Genomic DNA, 21187 nt, shown 5'->3' on the forward strand with positions numbered 1-21187 from the left:
TACCGTTTAGATACAGCATTTATGTATCTTAAGAAAAACATCCTGCTATGCACTGTTTGTCTTTGCAGCAGACAGAAATATGGAATTATACAAAAATCAGGCATATATTCCAAACTGTCTGAAAACTCCTGACTATTTAAGATTCTAATCTGGGAAAAAGTAAAGACAGGATAATTTACCACAGGGATGTGAAGCTTGCTGAGCGGCTTGCCATCCAGCAGGTAGGAGCCGGTGTAAGTCACATATTCAGCATAACACTGTGGGGCCTGTGGGGTGATGTAACACAGAATCTTCCTCTTCTCCTCAATCTTCTTCCTGATCTGCAGGTACTCAAAGTAAGGGTTGGAACGATCGCAGTGGTAGGGCTCGATATCGTCCAGCTTGATGGCATTTACTACAACAGCCAGAGTCTGCTGAATCATTTCCCTGGTCTGCTGCATGGCCGTGTTTACCAGCTGAACCTGGACCTGCTGCCCAGTAGAACGTGGAAATCTCCTCTTCCGCGGATGCTGGGTCTGAGACTCCTCTTCATCCACCTGGAGAGGGCGTCCTTTTGTCGTCTTACTGAGAACCACTGATGCAGGAGTTGTCACAGAAGTAGGTACAGAAACTGCAGGGGTTGAAATAGATGCAGTAGAGGTGACATGAATTACAGATTCCTTGTCTTTCTTCAGAACTGAGATGGAGGAGCCTGAGGTGGGTGTTGGGGTTCGAATGGGGATCACGTTAATGCTCGCTGTTGGACTGGTCGTTACAGGGTTGGCAGTAGCAGATGAGGTTATTATGCTGGAGGTAGAAGGGACAGTAGCGGCAGAGGGATTGTTCTTGGCGCGATTGCGGGTAATCCTTTGGGGGATTTCATCCACTTTCTTCGGGATGTCAATAATGGTGGACACAGTGGTCAGAGTTACAGGTATTAGCTTGGACGTGGTCTCCTGAGTGTCTGGTAGTTCCAGTGGGCTGGAGAGGCTGACTGCCACTGGTGGCTGAGGAAGAGGACTGCATGTCACAGATTCTGCTACAGGCTCAGACATCTCCTCCTGCATCACATCTGACCTGACAGCAGACACTGAATCCAGGGGTAACTGCAGCGACTCAGTGAGGGAGTGGATCTGTGGGTGATGTTGCTGACTGGCATCTGGACTCGCAGCTGAATACAACATATTAGTCTCCGACTCATCAGGCTCTATATAAGATCCTTTTCTCTCCTGTTGTTGAATGAGAGATACAGAGTTGTTGACCGGCACACTTTGAGGCTCAAGGTCCAAGTCCTGTTGGAAGTTGTCATGTGGTGACGGTACGACCAAATCTTGACCGGTAGGTTCCTCCAAACTTAGGTCTCCAGCAGGGCCTGTGGTCTTAGCCAGGCTTGGAAGGTCCACCTCTATTATGTCTGGGTCATCTCGCTCTGTGATACTGTGTCTGATGTGGATGGGCACAGTTTGGGTGAGGTCAGCTGGTTCAGGGTCTCGAGATTCACCTTCTTCTGACTTGTCTGGTAGTGGTAGGTCAGGCAAAGAGAATGGTCCCAGGTCATCTAGCTCATCTGTGTCAGCTGAGAATGGGTCTGCCCAGGGCACCACAGGCTCAGGTGCCACTGTTGGACTCATGATGACTTCACTTGTAGCACTGAAAGTGTGAGTACTCTGTCTGCTGTCTGGCTCTACACATGTTGGCTCTTCAACTATCTGGTGAGTATCCTCCATGCTTGGTTTGTTGCATTCTTGGAAGAAAGACTCCAGCCTGTTGGAAGAGGATGAGGTGTTTAGATAGTTAGGTTCCACATCGATTACTGAGTCACGTCTCTCTGGGGAGGGGATGTCAGCCACAGCCTCTTTCTGCTCATCAAAGTCCTCTGGTTCCTCTTTGTGCCACCTGTTCCAGGCATAGGGGGGAGTAACAGAGGGGTGTCCAGACAAGTGAAGCATATCACTGTCTGAATGAGAGTAAGGACTGGTTATTTTGGAGACAGCAGCCTCTATTTCCCCGTATGTCCTGTGGGGAGATTTGAGGTCCATATTGGGGTTCCAGCCCATGCTGTGATCAAAACAGTTCTCTCCCTGGTTGGGGGCAGAGTGTGTGGGAGACACCTCATGGACTTCTGGATCCTGTCGGTCTGGAGACTCTGCAGGCCAGCTCTTCCTCAGAGGGTCCTCAACCTGAGGGGAGAAGGAAACTGGCTCCCTTGTTTGCTCAGGCTCCTCCACTGCACAGTGGTCTCCATCAGCTCTCTCGTCCATGTCGCCTTCTTCCTCATCGTCCTCCTCTTCTTCCTCTTCTTCCTCTTCTTCTTCTTCTTCTTCTTCATCTGCTTCTTCTTCGTCCTCCTCCTCTTCTTCCTGCTCCTCCTCTTCTGTGACAGAAGGAAGATCAGAGATGACGAGGTTAGGTTCACTGTGGTGAGGCTCAGAGATGTCATCGAGGTCCAGGGGTGGCAAAGCAGCAGGAGCTGGTGTTGGTGGTGCAGCGATGTCGAAGCAGGGCTCCTGGGGGTCTGGCCTGTGAACCGGTGTAGAGGGTTTCGGCAAGAAGCTGTATACACTTTCAGGAAGGTGTTCACTACCCTCAGAACCAGTCAGAGCTGGTTCTGCCACATCTGGTGTAGGAAGTGCTGGCTCCTGCTGAGGGGACAACATTCCCAATGGGGAGAAATAAGGAGAAGACAGACACTCTAGCCTATCTGCTGATTTGTCCTCTGGAGTTTGGGCAGAGGTTGGATCAAAGTCGGCTTCTGGATCAGTCTCCTGTGGAAGGAACTTGTCAGCCTCAGCCTTAAACTCATCCTCCAGCGGCCTGCGGACGTCTGAGGATGCAGAGCGGCTGACGAGTGAAAGCTGAAGGTTCTTCGCAGGGGTAGGGCAGGTCCCTTCCTGGAAACTCTGGGAGTTAGAATACCTGCTGGGTGCACAAGACAAAGGAGAGGACATTAGAAAAATATGGCACATTCAGGAGAAGAAAACAGTTTAATGATCACAACAGTAACCCTGCCTTATTGTACATGTGTGTAAATACCTTTCAAAGAACGATGGAGAGCAGGCATTCATTGACATGGTCATAGCTGTTGAGTTCTGACAATCCAACCCATCCAACATTATGTCAGGGTAATCCTCTGCACTGCATGATGGGGTACGTGGAGTCTGCATCACTTCCTCAAAACTGGGGCAGGAGATCACAGATGTCGGTGTGGGGACACCAGTCGGCCTGTTTTGATCCGGCCTGGGAGAAGCAGGGAGGTTCTCCTTCATTTGGGGTCCGCCCAGCCAGTCCTTTGAGTTTTGACTGTCCGAAGGCTGGAACTTCCCGCCCGGAGAAATAATAAGCGGTGGGAGACCCACATCCTTCAGCTTCTTTTCTTTAAGACCAGATTCCAGGCTGTTGGATTTCTTTGACGAAAGTTCACTGCGGTTTTTTCGTACTTCCTCTGTGGACTTGGTTTTGTCCTTCAGTTTAGGGTCCCCTGACTTGGGTCTCAGCTTTTCCATCTGCTTCATCCTCTCTTTGTGTTTCTTGTGGCGCTCTTCAATCTCCTGGTCTTTTAGACTCAACATCTGACCAAAACTCGTCATTTGATAATCACCGTCCACCAACAGTTTTTCACGCGGCCGATTGTCTTTCCGCACTGTGTCTTTGGACTGAGTGATTTTTTCATTTTCATCCTTAGCCTTAGATTTGCTGTGGTCCACCCTGTTGTCTTTGTCCAGTATATCCCGATTTCTGTCTTTTTTCATATCGAATTTAGGACTGTCTTCCTTTGACCTATCTTTGAGAACGGTGACCTGTGGGCTGTCTTTCAAGCCTGACTTTACATCCTCTTTGGAGTGTTTCAATGACCCAAAGCCATCGATGTACTTATTTTTCTCCTCCTTAACTTTTTCCTTATGTTTCTCCTTTTTCTTTTTGTCCTTCATTCTGTCACTGATGACACTCGAAGATTTGTCTTTGTCTTTTTTGGACATCTCTTTTTCAAACTCCAAAGTTTTCTCAAAGTCATCGTCTCCGTCTCCCTTAACTCCGAATGGGAAAGTATAAGGGTCAGCTTCTAGAGGCATGGACTCTTTCTCAAAAGGTAGGCTCTCTCTGCGGCTGTAGGACTCTCTTATCTCCTCCGTCTTGTCACGTTTGTCGCCTTTTTCTTTCTTGACCTTTTCTTTATCCTTGTCGTGGCTTTTCTTGGACGAGGATGAAGAGGAATGTCGATGTCTTTCTTTCTCTCTGAACTTGTCCTGGGGTGTAGATATGGACAGGGAGTCTCGCCTGTCCTCAGACACGTCAGTAAGACTGATGGATTCATAGTAACTGGTGAGGACTGGCTCGTGACCTCTGTCAGTGAAACTATCTGAGGAGATTTCACTATGCTTATCATTGGAGTCGTCCTTATAGTCATTCATCGCTTCCTCCTCCAATTTTTCCAAAAGGGACTTTTCATTCTCACCACTGCCTTTTGATGGTTTCCTTTCCTTTGAGTGTTCCAGCTTGTCTTTATATTTGCTCTTTGTCTTTTCCTCACTCGTGTCCCTTTTGTCCAGGAGCTTCTGCTTATTTTTCTTCTCTAGGTTTGAGTCCACTGACATTCTGTCTTTTCTCTCCTTGTGTTTTGCATCCACACAGTCCTTCTTGTCCTTGTTGTGTTTCTCCAGGGAGCCTTTCCTCTCTTTACCGGTGTCAAATGTAGCCTTTTCTTTCTTCTTTTCTTTGTGGTCTTTGTCTTTTGCCTTTTCAGTGTTGTGCTTAGCTTCCACAGAAGATTTTCTTATTTTTTCTAAAGGGAAATGATCTGACTCCTCCACATCAGGTGTTGAGTCTTTCCTGATGGAGTCAGACACAAGCACACCACCATTGTAGCTCTCCTCCTCATCGTCACTCTCATCAGTGAATATGTCGGCAATCTTGTACCACGTTTTCTCTCTGGTTTTCTCTGGTTTTCTTTCCTCTTTCTTTAGCTCCACAAAGTCTTTCTCCCTATCGGTGTGTTTGTCTTGAGAGGCCTTTTCTTTCTTCTCCTTGGTCTGTTCTGAAGACATCTTTCGATCTTTGTCTTTGCCGTGAGACTCTTTGTGTTTGTCTTTTACTACCTCCTTCTTGTCTTTGGTGCCCCGGTCTGTATCCTTTTCCTTGGCAGGTTTTTCTGTCAAGCTTTTCTCACTTTTTTCCTTCTCCTGATCAGTGCCTCTGTCCTTTGTTTTGTCTTTGTGCTTGTCCGCTTTAGTCTTTTCTCTCTTGTCTGTGCCGTCCCCCTTCTTCTCTTTCTCCTTTCCAGAGTAGTTTCTCTCTCGGACATCACATGATTTTGCAGCATCAATGTCTTTAAAGAAAGCATCATTGCAAAAATCATCTCTTGTAGATTCCTGTTTGATTTTCATGTCCTTTCTATCCTTTATGGACTCGTGTGAATCTTTACGGTCTCGACTGTTGTCCAAAGAATCCTTGTCCTTTTTGTCTTTAACCACTTCTGTGGACTCCTTCCGCTTCTTTTCTTTTTCGACTGAGTGACTCAAGTTTAATTTTTGTTTTTCAGACCAGTCTTTTTTCTTTTCGTTTGTCTTTTCAGAGGAGTCTTTGTCTTTCTTTCTAGATGTGGCTTCCTTCTCTGACCTTTTCTCACTGTGATCCGATTTCTTGTCCTTGACTTTGATTTCTTTCCTCCTGGTCTCTTCCTTAACAGTCTCAACAATGAGTTTAACAGCGTTGTTGGCTTTGTATTCCTTGTACTCTTTAATGGGAGCATCCCAACTGTCATCTTCGTAGAGGGAGGAGTCAGAGGACATCTCGGAGCCCCATCTGTCATGGTGGTCGTCTGAGGCACTGAGCTTTGTGTCATCAAGGTTGAGGAAATGGTTGTTGACGTCATAGCCTTCATACTCAGACTCTTCCTTCGGTGCCTTGTCTTTTTTACATTTCTCTTTTTCCTCCTTGGTGTTTTTCTCCTTGTCCACCTTAAGATGTTTTTCCTCTTTCTGCTCACTTTTCCGGTCTGCCTTTGAGGAGGACTTCTCCTTGGACTTTTTCTTCCTCTCCTCTTTGTGAGCTTTTTGTTTATCCTCCTTGGGCTTCTCCTTCTCTTTGACAGCTCTCTCCTTGTCAGGTTTTACTGGTTTCTCCCTCTCCTCCTTACTGGTCTTGTCCTTGGTGGAGTCCTTAGATTTTTTGTTTTTCTCTTCCTTTGTCGTTCTGTGCAGGTCTTTCCCAGACGACCAATCCTTATCATCAGACTTACTTTTCAAAAGCCTGTCCTCCTTTTTCGAATGGTCTTTTTCATGTTTGGATAACTTGACTTTGCTCTCAGCTGGTGACTCTGACTCAACGATTAGGGACTTCTGCCTAGAATCATCATAATCAAAAGAATAGCTCTTGACAAATTTCTCATTCATGTCTTGATTAAGCACTAGACTAGGAGCCTTGTCCTTTTCCTTATTTTTGTGCTTGTGCTTCACTTTATGCTTTTTCAGAACTTTGCCGTCTACGTCAGTTTTCGAGACCGCACTTTCTGCATTGGAGTTTTTGTAGAGCTCAGAATTTTTCTTGTCCACTGTGTTACTGTGCACATTGTTATTCTTCTTTTTGCTCTCCTGTGCTTTCCTCTTGACTTGTTTTATTGACTCTACACTGGAATCAGCGGAGGAGTAGTCAGACTCACTGGATAGTCTTGTTCTGACTGAATCAGAGAGAGAACTGACGTCTGACCATGTGGGAGAGGACACAGTCTTCCATCCATCTGTCCTCCACTGCTTTGGATGCTGTTCTGCTAATGACGGTGCTTGTTTTTGTGAGTTCGAGGTACCATGGGAAGAGGAGGAGGAGGATGCGTTAAAGCCAGGGGATTCTTTCAGGCTCACTGTAGATGAGTCCTTTATACTATTTGAGCCCTTGTCGTCCTCACTCTCCATGTCTCCACAGTCAGAATCTGATGTACAGAATTTGTCGTTGACTTTACTAGACTTGACTTCTTTACTGACATTATTTTTAGGCTCCTTCTTCCGCTTCCTTTTGACTTTATTCTTGTCTTTCTGTTGTTTAGAGCTCATGGAGCCAGAGTCTCTAGCCTTGGTATTTGTTTGCTGGGCTTGTTGCCGCGGCGTAGGCGCTGAAGTAAAACACAACGTCCTGTCGTCCTCATCTGAACTGTTACTGTCAGAGATGATCCGCCTGACAGTTTTCTTTGGTGTGAGCGAGTTGCTTTTGGAATAAGTTTTGACCTCCATCTTGGGTATGGCGGTGAGGCTGTTGGGCTTGGGGACAGGTTCCTTACGAAAGTCTTTTTTCAAGAGGTGTTTATCGTCCACTGGAGGGACACGTTCCTCCTCATCGTCCTCATCGAATTCATATTCATCTTTGACTGGTGTGGTCGCAGATTTAGGAGGGTCCATAGTTTTCCCTTTCAACTTCAGGCCCTTCTCAAACTCTGAGTCTGTGTTATTGCCATCGACAGAGCTGGACGGGGCGAATGAGGGGGCATCTTCCTCCTCTGATGATTCTGTGGAAAGTAAAGAGAGGCACAATTAAAACACAGTTTAACACTAACAGCTTATCTACATGAATAACTTCCATTACTTGTAACAATCATGTAATTGGTGACACAAGACTTTTTTGTTCCGTACCCGATGAACTGTCTTCACTTGAAGTGTACGTGCCTTTCCCCAGCAATAGATTCAGCATAGTTGGAGAGTTGGCAACCTTCAGTGGTGTTTCACCTCGCCTGTTGCTTTGACGTGGGTCCCCTCCATACCGTAAAAGAAGCTTAACCACCTGAAACAAATAATATGAAATATTTAATGAATATTTACTTTAATTTAAGAACATTTATATTACATATAGTGTCAAAGGACACTAAAATGAATGCACCAATAACTTAAAAGTTACTATTTGAGTGTATTAATAAACTTGACAGAGTATTGATGACAAGGAAAAGATGAGAAAGGGTCTCTACAACCATTAACATTTTCAGAGTCTTTGGAAATGTAAAGATGTTTCTCTAAAGCTTTACTACTGTGATAATAGTATTGACAGAATTAAGACATGATGCGATTTGACTGAGTGTTTATTTTTGCTACCTTGAAATGTCCATTGCTGGATGCATCGTGTAAAGGGGTGTCATCATCCAGGCCCTTGGTGTTGACCTCTGCTCCGGCTGCCAGCAGCTGCTTGGCCACATCATAGAACCCCCTATTGCACGCTTCATGCAATGCAGTCCAGCCTAAACAGAAGAAGAATTACAGTAAGAGAGCTGTATGCAGAATATGAAGTAACCTATATTGCTTTGTGCAGAAAGCAAAGGACAATCTCTACAAGAGCTTCTCACCTGCAAAGTCTTTTACATTCACATCAGCTCCCTCGCTGATGAGCTCCTTGATGCGGCGTACCTCTCCACGGATCGCTGCTCTGTGCAGCCGAGTCTCTCCTCTCTCATTCCGTTTATTCACTTTGTCTTTGGTTTTAGATGCAGAGTTTGGCGTTCCCTTCTGACCCATACTGGACTGCGACTGATGCTTTGGTGTTGTGTCTGTTGGACGGAGATGGAAAAAGCACTTTAACACTAGAACAGTTTTGTAGGTCACATATATTAAGACAACGATTTTCTTGATACGATTATGACTTCTATGAATATCAAAATATCTGAACTGCTTTCAGCCAGAGGGGGGCAGTCTTACCCTATCAGTCAGCAGCAGAGTGGTTGGAACTACTTCACTTGAGCTCATTTCATCTCATTAAAGGGATTAAATCCAAGACTAAATCACATTTACATTATTGAGTTTGTATCGCTATTGTCAAAAAGAACGTTTGAAACCAGCCACTTAATCATTGTCCATGCAGACAGGCATGCAACAGAGGAATTACATATAAATAAAAGTGGCGACACATTGGTCCTATTCAACTAAATTACATCACAAATGTCAACACTGAGAGAAAAAGTTAAAACGTTTTTTGGTGTCCAATGCATTTATCAATTACAAAAATTACAACTTGTGAGGATAAGTAGGTTGTACATGTAATTAACTAGGTCAGAGCTACCATCTGACAGCAACTATGATTTATAACAAAAACTAAATCCTTGCAGGAGCTTTGCATCTGGATTTCTGGCTGTGATTTGGCTCAGATTTTGAATTGCGCCATTAGTTCCAGTCTAACGCAATACCAACCCGGGTAGTTTAGTTTCATTTCCTTGATGGCCCCATGCTGTATTCTAGAAAAGAGTTTCACTGCTGTTGATTAACTAATATGTGACTATTACAGCTGCTACAAAAACAACCACTTTCACTGACTGCATAGCTCTACATTGTAGCTGTAATGAGAATTAATGTGGATTAGCTTGTGTAACTAGATTCAAGATGCGGAGCTAAAAAAAAGAAACAAAAACTATCAGCCCTGTCCGCCTCGCCCTTCAAGACCACCTTCATTCATCTACAGCACGTGCATGGCAAGGCACATAAACGCATTCAACATAAAGCTCCCTCCCTGTCCTCCTCTGACACCCGTCCACAGAGGACGTGGCCTCCATGATAAGCACGCACCTGGACTGTTGATGGACTCCTCAGCTGTCATTTGCATGAGCAAGGCCACCTGCTGCCGCTCAGAAAGGGGGTACCCGGCCCGGATCCCTGGCATCCCCATCCCAAAAGCCAAGCCCGCCTTCCGGGTGTTGGTAGGCTCCTTTTTAATTCGCTTCCGCTCTGGACCTGGTTTCTCTGTAACGATAAAAGAAGAGAAAGGGGCAAAGCTCACTTTATTGGGTTGTATCGACACTACATGATCAGTCACGTACACACAAACAAATTCATGACACGGGAGAGTAATGGTTGTGTTATGGTGTTATGAGTGTTATACCCACAAAAAACATAAATTGGGGAAATTGTCTATTGGTGTAAATGTTTTGGGTCATAGCTGTTTATTTCTGTACATCAGCCTTGTGACAGACTGCCAACCTTGTCCAGGGTTTACTCAACCTCTCGCTGAATGCCAGGTGGGATTGGCTTTAGCACACCATGACTAACAAAAGGAAAAGAGGTAGAGCTAATAGATGGACGATCATCTCTTGTTGTGACTACCAAAGATATTAACACTAGTAATATGAACTAAACTGCATTCATTTTATAGGGAAGCTGTACAGTACAAACTGCATTTCTTGTATCTGACAGTTTCAAAAGCCCATTAAATATATCACTGTAGTCAGACTAATTATAAAATGTTTATAAAAAGTACAAAAATGTAAAAGTAGTATGGAATTTACGATCTAGTCTACCCAACGCAACTCACACTTGGTATTTCCACAGCCAAAGAAATCTAAACCATCTAAAAAATCCTCCATAAAAAGGTACATACTACATACTACACATTTGTAGTCCAGTATGCCAGAGGTTGGGTGGTAGGAGGGGGCGACTTTTTTGTTATTACCCAGCTGCCCCTGAGGAAGGGAGGGGCTAACAGGCGGCGTGTTTATGTCTGCCTGTCTCCAAGCCAATCATCCCACATCGAGAGGGGAGGAAAGAGGGTGTGACTTGGCAGACCCACAGTTATTATGAAATATCTGGTGTACATTTCAATTCAACATGGCCTTGCCAAGGTCACCACATGCCTGCCTGCGTGCCAGGCTTACTGGAGACACGGTGCTACTGGACAAAAGCAGCTGCTCCACAAAGACACACCCAGCAATTATTTTCAGTGGCAACATACCATTTGATGACCCTTATGGAGGGTAAAGCTACACAGGACTGCCACACTTCATCAGGGGAAACAACTCCCACAGCTCACTGCTAAAAAACACTGTCAACGATACAGACTCCTACAGCAGTGAAATAACCTGCAAATTCAATTGAGCATGTACAAAGGAACCAGTAGAACAATGGAAAGGTCTGAGTATTATTCGTGTGGGACATTTTTTTATTCCAAGTCTAGCCTCACTGCTCCAGGCTACAAAACACAAGTAAATAAGTCGAGGAGGAAGCATGGCGGCTCATGCTTCCGGTGGCTTAAAGATTTCCAGGAAAATATTTTTCCAGTCACGAGTACAGAGCTGATGAACTTTCACTAACATCTGTGAGCACTTACAGCTAATGTGCCCCCACCCCTCTTTGATACACTCTCACGTTCTCCAAAGCATTTGCCATTTAGACACATTCCTTCTGCTAAGACTTTAACAGCGGGAACCACAGAAGCAGTCCAAACATGTTTTTGGGCAGCAGAGGAGAAAAAAGTGCTACGCTTGCCTTTCCATACTATGTTTACAAGATTGGGAACCAGGAAGGCAGCATTTACACACATTGAGGACTGCGATGAAAAACAACACACACGGCAAAAGTCTCTAATACAAGAGTCATCATCACATGGATCAGACTCCAGGTGACACAAAATGCAGAAAGGATAGTTTGTTTTAGAGATGTTCTGGGACCAATACCAGCATCAGAAATGTGTCTGATACAACATAAAAAAAACAAGGTTGGGCATGAAAGACTATGCAAATCTATATAACTATCCGATACCACTTCTTTAATGTATATTAGTTTCACCAAAATAAAACCTCAATTCTCTCTTCACAGTAATCATTTCTTCTTCCATGCTTAAACACAGCAGTTGAGCTATACTATAGTACTGCTTTTAGAGAAAGGGAAAATAAGTGATTTCCAGTAGTGTTAACTAGCCATAGCTAGCTAAAATATCTGCAATATTTCACGCTGTAAACGTGAACCGTATGCAGGACTTCAGTTACGAGGGATGTTGCCATTAACAACGCTAGTAATAGGCCATATAATAATGATAACAATCATCACTTCCAATGCATTGGAACAGATTGGTACTCGATAGCAGCCGAAAGGCGATGTCCAGGTATCAGAATCAGTATTGGAAAGGGAAAATTGGGTGGAAACATCTCAAATTTTTGAATAATTGAACAGACATTTGGAGCAAGATCACGGTTTCAAATTAAGTACTTTCAAGCTTTACCAGTGAAGCAAAAAGTAAAACTTTTAAACCCAGTGACTAGTGCTTGTACAAATATGTATGATTTTAAAGTGACTAAAGGGAATACAAATAAACACAAAGTGTGTTCCACATGTTTAAAAGAGGGATATGATTTTGCTTTCATGAATTTTGTGTTAAGTTTTTCATCCTGAGAATTTAGAGAAAGATGAGACAGATGAAAATTGGACAAAATAAACACAAAATTGTCTATTATTTATCATCACGTGAACCAAAAATACACATCACGTGTGCATTACTGAATCACTCGTATGAACAATTGCACAACGTTGTGTCTCATAGTGTGGTAGTTGGTTGTCCATTTAGGGAACACTGCTGTGGCCTTTGTTTGTCTCAGTAAAATGATATTGCTCAGCTTACACACAGGGTTGAAACCTAACTCTTCCCACTGCATGAAACTTGACTAACAAGATAAGCGAAAAGGAGAATATAAAAAGGAACACAAGCTAGCTAGGGAGAGTCAGGCCATGAATAGACTGCCTACCTCAACTGTGGGAGGGGACCACATCAAACATAGATGTCAAGCTATAATAGAGTTAGATTTTGATATGGCAGGCAGACAATCCTTTAGCGTTAGCCAATCTCAAAACAAAGAGAGTGTCTGGTTCAGTGAGCCAACAAACTCAACAACAAGAAGAACCCCTCCAACCAGTCCTACCAGGTATCTCTGACCAAGGCACGTTGGACTGAGAAGAAAAAACGTGTTCTGTTTAGGGACTCATAAAGTTTGCATAAACAGGAAGTTAAGAGAGAAGAGGCAGGAAGTGGCCAACAGGATGTTTTGTCAATGCTTTGTACTGAGCAAGAGAGACTCACAAATATATGTTATGAACATAGTGGTGTATAAAGCTGTGTCTGCCCTCTCTGTCCAGCTGGCACATGTGTTAAACATTGTTTAAATTAGTTAGGTCATGAGTGTATAGCTTTTGTCTTCTGGTTGTATTCAGAGTGAGCCTGGGAGTCAGAAAGACACATCTCTCTAAGCTATAATCTGCCGGAGGGACGGACGGACGTTCCGGCTCCTTTTGCAAACCTCTATACATGGCTCAGCTTACGTTAACAAAACATGACCGACACTACTGTACCGCCAAAAAAGAGCCAATAGGAGAGGCTGCAATAACACAAAAGACAGCACAAAGGAGAGTAAAGTGACTCCGTTTAAGCACATTTACGTAAACACAGAGACACAAAAAGAGCACGTGACGTAGACCACACAACAGCAAATTGATAAGATTTGTTTGGCGGATTTGGTTTGGCCTTCTGTATATTAGAGCTGTCACTTTTTATTCAAAATTCGAATATGAAGAGGGGGGAATTTATAGTCGAACTGGAGTCGGTTGAAGCTGGAGCGCAGGATATCTGTCCAAACAAAATATATCTCACTGCAAGTCCTGCTCTCAAACTGAAAGAGAACGCTCTTCAATAAAGATAATAAAAACCCACACAGAAAAGCAACCATTTCAAATTAATAGTCTGAACAACAACAAAAACGGATGGCAGCACATCCTTAGGTTTAAGGAGCTTAAAGCTTGACTAACTGCCAAGTGACTAATAGATGACCGATTGACTCCAACACAACAAAACGCTCTGTATGGTCTCAACAAACAGAAAATTTGGTTGTTTCCAAATGAAAAGACAAGTAGGGGCAAGAAGAAAATATTTTGTTCTTTTTCCTTTGTTTTGGTGCATCATTGATGTCCACAAAAATGACCTGAAAACACTGGCGGTTTTCACGAGTAAACAGCACTTTCAGAATTATCCATCTTTAGTGTGGGCGTTGTCGTTTTCTGACAAGACTGTTCTAGCATCTATCCCTGAAGTCTAACTGCTGTTGTGGAAAGTGGTGGTGAAGAGGACAAGGAAGGGGAGGATGACCTCAGGAAGGAAGAATGCTGCTGTCTAACGCTCCTCATGAGGAGGTCAAGGGAGGCTTGGCGATTCTGCAAAATGATGAGAGCTTTAGTTCTGAGGGATGTGATTAACCTCATCTCAAATCATCTGCTGTTTACTATACAGAGGCATACAGTCAATACATACTCCTGTCACTTCTCTAGTTTGCTAGTAGGTGCTTGTAATATTTGTAAACACAAATCAGGCACCTTCCATGTGCATGCTAATCAGAGGCTGATTTGATAGCAATGCACACAAACAACATTAGAATTGCTGTACAGGATATAGAAACTAGAAGAGAACTCAGTAGAGTACATACCTTCGCCAAGGCCAACAGTCCCTTAACTTCAATTAAGCTGCACCAAATTTCCCACACCCTTAAACTGCTTTAAGACGTGCACTGAACTCCAGAGATCCTCTGGACTTTCTCTGCAGGGGCTGTATGTGTGGACGCAAAAATGTCGGAGCGAGAGTGTCCAAAGTATCTTTGAACTTTCTCCATCTGGCCCTCCTAGTCCTGATAAGGTCCAGAGGAGCCAATGTAAGAACACAGCAGGAGATCCTCTGCAGGATTCACAGCAAGCAAACCCACCATCTCCCCTGACCCATAATGCATCCTTCTACCAAGTTTCATGGTAATCCCTCAAGTAGTTTTTGTGTAATGCTAATGACTAACAGACAAAAAAACAAACAAACCCACTTGGCAGACCGAATAAGCAATACTGATTTAAAATTAGGCCAAGCTAAGGCTAGAGAAAAACGCTTATTCTGTGTTCAACAGAAGACAATTCCAAACAACACAGATATAAAGAACACAGCTGAAACGTTTTAGAGAGGCAAAAATATAAGCTAAATTTAATGAAAAGTGATTGGACAGGATTTACTAGCTACACAGTGAGAAATCTGCCTGTGGTGACTTGATTCCAGATATTTTCTATTCTATTGTATCAGAGGTGTGAAATTTTGCAGAGCAGCTAGACGCTGACCCAGCAGTGTCAGAACTTGAAAGGCGACACAACAAAGTCACATTATGCAACACAGTTATACAACAACAACAACAACAACAACAACGGCTCAACACACAGTTGAGGGAAGTATGGCATTGATTCTGAACACATTCTCCAACCAAGCATTAGCCTAGCCACAGCTTTTATATATGATTTTGTGTTGCAATCCATCCTCATAAACAACAATGGCATGAGGCCTGGATATTTCAAGGCTTCTGTGGTAGAAACTCCTTTTTAGAATATGTTGCAGAGAGATGAGAGTCAAGGCCTGAACAACCATACAGCCCCATTGAATAACAGACCACACTATTAGCATACTAACAGACTGTACTGCTGTTGTTCCTGAGACGAAAGTTCACACCTTCCTTTACTGAGGAGGGGTGTGGGGGGAGAGGGGTGTACTCTCATTCTACCAGAAGCTACAATAAGCAGTCTGAGACAGCAAACAGGTAAATGAGATGAAACCAGCAAACAGGAACACACTACTCCTGAGGATATAATAAATCATCTTGAAATACAAGTATTAGCATGCAAACGGCAATGACATGCACAAAACACAACAGGAATTCAAGAGTTACAATTAATGTAGTGAGGAAGCAAGATAAATGGTCTGGATATATATTTTAGATACAGCTTCTCAATCAAACCTTTCACCTATTCACAATTCCCTTGCGCTACGCACAAAATTACACACAATCCCACATGTCGAGAAAAAGCATGACCCCAAACCATAGCAGTCATTTGGTGCAACACACCCTTTTAGTTTTCCACTCCAGCCTGGAATGGATAGTCTTTTTCCAACTCTAATGGCTGAACATAAACCAATGTAGCGACTCAGCCAATGCTGATGATGAAGGCTGTTACCAAAGCCTGAGTTGGACCATTATCAACAAACTAAATCCTGAACCCTTAAAGCCCAAAGTCAAACAAGCACGAGCAGTAGTCCTTCTCTCACTAATTAAAGAAAACACAAAGCCGGAGCCTTACCAAAGCCAGACCTGGTCAGACCTGTACGTTACACAAATCCCCACTTAATTGGATCATGATTTTGTGTGGTCGTCTTCTCCTTGCTGACTGTGATTGCAGGAACAAACTCCTTGGGTCTGCCACAGACACAGAAATGACTTGAACCAGGAGCGAGAGCTCATTCACTTAAATGCCCAACTCCCTATCACAAGTAATAGCTACAAACTTCCAGGTTTAGGGGATGTGATGCAATAACTCCCATTTCTTTTTTCATACCCACATTGTGGTGTGACGTATACATATGCCAAAATCTCTCACCTGAGTCAGAATCTTTCTGGTCTCCATTAGCTCCAGCAGTAAAGGGCAGCTTCCTTTTAGGGGCCTTTTCTTTCATCTCTTTGACCCCATCACTGCGATCCAACTTGGGCGTCTTGTTTGACAACACTTTATCCTGTGAAGGAGACAAATCAGAACATGAAGAACACTGTACAAGGCGTGGTTAAGAGTTAAAGACCATTGATCACTCCAATTTACACCATATCTCTGTTGTTTTCTGAATAGAAAGTATAAAAAAGTAAAAATGAGACATTAGCCATCAGACACAGACCCGTTTAAGACGGCAGGGAATGTGCAGCCTACTCCTGAATTAAATGCAGTTCTCTGCCCTGACTCTTCTTTCCATTACGGACTTTGCAAAGCAAAACCTTTCAATGGACTTTCCTCCTACATTCCTGGATCTCTGGCCGCAGCACAAACAGCAAGGCACAGAGTGAGGAGGCAGCACTGACGCCGACTCAGCTCTGTGGTCTACAGCTGCTGGAAACAATCACAAGACCAACTGTCTGTGCTATCAACAGATGTAAATACTTATGTGTTTGTTCAACAGGTTTCTTTGTTGTACTGGAATATGACAGTGATAATGACTTGCGTATCCTGACTAGCAGCTTTACAAGAGTTGCTTTGTGCTTTGTCCACATAATGTAAATACTAAAAGGCCTATCATAGGTTTCTGTGTGATAATGTCATAGATATGCTATAGGACACTAAAAAAAACTTTACCAGGTCAGGATATATCCTGGGGAATTAGACTTGCAATGCACAATTATAAAGCTAGGACATCTTTAAATCAATAATGATAAGATGATTACTGATACGTCAAGTATTGTTGTGCCTTTTAACAATTCCATTATGTTTAAATGCAAAATGCTTCAATTCAGTAGAATATCAAAGTACTATTATGTTGTAGTTTTCAATAACTTTTCAATACAAATACTGCTAGCCTTGTTTTACTTTGAAAACTCTTGAGTTTGCATTCTAATCTGGACAGGCAGAAACAGAGACTTTTAGAGACAATGAAATAGACACTCATGTTAACTTTTCTGTGAAGTTGTGAATGCAACAGGAATAATAAATAAACATGGATAATAGATTAGAAGCTTTGCCAACCCTTACTTTCAGTGCGTTTCTTTTGCTTGTTTGTAGCATTTCCTGCATCTCAGCAACCAACTGCAGAATAGACAATCAGCTTCCTATTTACTCATGCTCAGTGTAGGAGAATGGTTATGTGATATGCCTTTTCAGGTGTATTGATATAGACAGAGATGATTTCTGATGTGGAGCTAAAAATCTTCTCTGAACAGAGATTGTTTTTATTTTGTTGATTTTCTTAATCCTAAATATTTGGCCACAAAGCGTAAGTGTACAAACAATTGAGTATTTTGTTGCAAGGTAAAGTTGAATCACGATGCTTTATTTACAGAGGGTTTAAATTCTCATAAGGGGACACAGGAGCAGTTCAGACACAATGAACACACGCTCACTTTATTTCTTTTAATTTCTCAGTCCTACCTTCTGTCCCCATCTCATCTCTTTCTACCCTCAGGGCAGGTTTTCCATTATGTGTCGACTCTGTGAACTCCTCCCCCTGCCCTGCCCGAGTCATAAGACTATGATGTCATGCTACAGTAGAGACAAACACTGTCAGCTACAGTCAGCCGATCTCGCTTCCTTTCTCTCCCTCGCTGTCTATATTCTCCCCTACCTACACAAAGGCCTCTACAAGAGAACCCACAATTCACACAAAAGCATGTTGCACACACCTGCAACATAAAAAATAATAAAAATAAAAGATGACCGAAAATATAGAACTTGGTTCGACCTGGCACAGATTGAGTAAATAGAAGAAAATAGTCAAATAACTAAGAACCTTATCTCATGTTGTTCCTTTGTGAATTCAATTTAACGACGGCTCTGACATTGAGACTTTCCTCAGATATGCCTTCATTAGACACCCTGTTCTGTGGTCTCCTAGCAATGCCTGCTCATTTCGTCTCACTCCATTTTCCACCCACCCCTGTGCTCTTCGTTCCCTCCCTCCCTTCCTCCATGCCAGAGTCTGATGCAATCCTTTGCAGAGGGCTGTAAATCCATGCCTGCATAAGCCCTACCTCTCCTCTCACTGCCTCTTGGTGCGGCTGCCTGTAGCTTAAACGTTGGCACACACTGTGACATCATCAAGCTGCGCCTCACTCTTTGCTCCACTGCAGACAACATGACCATACCTGTGTCAAATTAAGGATATGCTTCCTTCCAAACATTCAAGACTGAATATGTCATAACCTGCCAACATTGCTGTTGTTGCTCCTAAATATGGCTGATAAATCCTGTACATTTTCCCCCCATAATTTCAAGGACACAAAAACGGTTTATCAGTAGCCAATAGTTAATGTACGAGTGTGTCATAAAGTGGCCTTGGAAAGGTTAGGAAATATGAACTAACTATGTGCACACACATTAAGGTCACTCTTATCTGCAACAGATTCTGCGTGACTGGTACACAGACTAAAGAGAGAAACATTAATTCTGGCATTAGAGAGAGAACTGCTCCCATTCACATTAGCAGTTGTGCAAATGAAACTATGAGGTCCAACTGCGTGGATGGTTAAAACACTGCGGATCATGGTGCGAGTGAGCCTACAACAAATAGTGCTGCAAATAGCACTGCACACAGCTATGAAATGCAGCGATGTAGCAAAACATCAAGTAAGAGATCTCTTATGTTACTATGGGAAGTGTAAAAAACGTTTGGGTTCATTATAAAAGTGTGGCAGAACAGATTAGAATAAGGCGGGCTGCCATGGTCTGGGTGACTCTTAGTGAACTCTACAACCACAGTATCCAGTTCATTCTTGGTACCAAGATATGATGTTGATAACTGTTCATTGATAACAAATGTTGCTGTTGGTTGAACTTGGGCTACTACAAAGGCCATGACATAAAGTGATACTGTGGCAAGAGCAAATTCATATTGTGTTTGAGATAATATAAATAATATCACCTCATGTGTCTATCAGCTAACACACACACACACACAGGTATTTTATCTGTATAAATGCATTTGGTTAGTGGGTAGGGAGTGTGTTTTTTTTCCAGTCTTACCTTCTTCCCACCCTGCTTTTCCACCATGTCGGTGCTGAGTGGGAAGTGGTCAAGCTGGGGGGTTTTAGAACCCCCACCTTTGGGCATCGTTCAGCTCTCCCCACGCCAAGCTTCATTCACGCTGCCATTGCATCGTCATCAACCGTCTGGAACAAAGAGAAAGGGGAAAAAGAGATGGGGGGTAGAGGTTAGCACCTGGCCACTAGGTTTCTTTGAAAACACATTTACACACTGCCAGACAATGCAGCCATTAGCGGAACATCAAGCACTCTATTTTCAACCATTACACCCTTGCTCCTGGGGAAGAGGAGTTGAGAGGGAGGACAGCCGGCTAGGTTGCTGCTGCAGCAGGTACGTCTGCTTAAAGAACTTAAAAATATGCTTTGTAATATGTGGACGTTTTTAAGAATGTCAGCTATACGTCAACCAAAGCATTGACACACTGGAGTTGAGGTATGACAGACCAGGACACAACATTTTAGATATTGCATAACACCCAGGTTGTCAGCTGGTGAGTGAATGAGGAACAGCTGAGGAATGACTCAAACAACGTGACTGGCAACAAAAACCCAATTAGCTTCTCGTAGACAGCCGTCCCTTGTAATTGTGAACTTCACCCCATCCTGATTCAAGGAACCCCCAACATAGTCAGCCAACAACATTGACCATTGTCTCCAAACAGCAAACACTCAAAATCTATAAGGTAGAAGTGATGGTTTTGATCATGACCGTAAACAACAGAGGGTTCTGCAGCATCATATGTGCTCTGTGTTCTCATTCTCTATTTTGCTTTGTGCATGTACAAAACATGTGCATTACTACCAACTGCCTTCTTTCATGAAGCGAGGCCTTCAGCTTCACAGGGCCATGAATTAATCATACATTCCATCCCTCCAATTCTCCATAATGCACTTTCTCTTCTGAGTGCGTCCAAGTATAATCATCCTTGTGACTGACTGAGTGACTGAACAGATGAGACCATGGCTGCATTATTTTTTCTGAGACACTGGCACTCCTATCTTCCCTAGCGCCACTTACATGTTCCCGCCCCTCCCCCCTTTCTTTCCCTTCGCAGTTATCCTACTCAAAGACTGCTATTTATATCCCTCCAGTCCAGTCAGTCAAGTCAAGACAGCCACCGAGCCAGCCAGCCAGCCAACCAACCGGAGAGGCACACAAGTACAGAGGATGTACTGCTCCCCCTATTCTGGTAAATGGAAAGAGAGACACATGAGACGCAGCAAACCACACCCCCCTTCCTCTCTCCTATGGCTCATTGTTATTCCCCATTCGCTACTACTGTGGGGGTCATTTCAACATCTCCTAAACTCCCACATTCACCACATCAAACAATGTGGAAGGGAAGGTCAACTACTCTCAGAACCAAACAAACCTTGCCTACACACACACGCACACATGCCTTAAACTGGGTCAGCTGGGCTTCTAGAAAAATAATCTCAGCAGTATTTTGGGACCACTATGATAGGCGGATATAGCAACTCAATAATTCGCTGACATGCGAAATACAGGAAAATTATGTCTGCAATCTCCTAGTCGCACAAAGGTACAGTTATGGAGAGGAAACCCTGTTGAAAACCACAGGCCTCATTTCCTTTGTAATTCCATCCCAATCAAAATATACACAACATCTGCTAACAGTGTGCGACTGACTTTGTGCATGTGTGTTGTTACCAAAAATTACTTGAGTAGTTCCATATGTGTATTTGTGTGTATATGACTGTTTGAACCAATTTCTTCATGTAAGTTTATTAACAATAGAAAAATATATCTTTTGTGATGTGGTCAAGCAACATTGCATCTGATCGTGTGTTTGCCAGAGCTTGACTTTTTTATTTAAACTGTAAGAGTAAATGTTGCCAAAATGTTGAAAACACTTAAGCAGGATTAGAGTGCACATG

General features: G+C 43.3%; 1 protein-coding gene across 2 annotated transcripts in view; it reads right to left on the reverse strand.

Annotated features, from left to right (window-relative positions):
• ankrd11 (ankyrin repeat domain 11) overlaps positions 1-21187 on the reverse strand; it is a 96158-nt gene that overhangs the window by 4786 nt on the left and 70185 nt on the right. The window contains exons 3-10 of one of the 2 annotated variants that reach the window (XM_061068634.1): positions 19269-19414; positions 16149-16281; positions 9507-9680; positions 8297-8497; positions 8049-8191; positions 7596-7743; positions 3013-7471; positions 180-2895 (exon numbers count right to left, since the gene is read on the reverse strand). In XM_061068634.1, coding sequence (XP_060924617.1) covers positions 180-2895; positions 3013-7471; positions 7596-7743; positions 8049-8191; positions 8297-8497; positions 9507-9680; positions 16149-16281; positions 19269-19355 — 8061 coding nt within the window. In that variant the 5' untranslated portion in view covers positions 19356-19414. Of the gene's footprint in view, positions 1-179; positions 2899-3012; positions 7472-7595; positions 7744-8048; positions 8192-8296; positions 8498-9506; positions 9681-16148; positions 16282-19268; positions 19415-21187 lie in introns of both variants that reach the window. The other variant, XM_061068633.1, reaches the window with a different exon arrangement.

This window comes from Limanda limanda, chromosome 3 (assembly GCF_963576545.1).
Source record: "Limanda limanda chromosome 3, fLimLim1.1, whole genome shotgun sequence".
In the NCBI taxonomy this organism is placed as follows: domain Eukaryota; kingdom Metazoa; phylum Chordata; class Actinopteri; order Pleuronectiformes; family Pleuronectidae; genus Limanda; species Limanda limanda.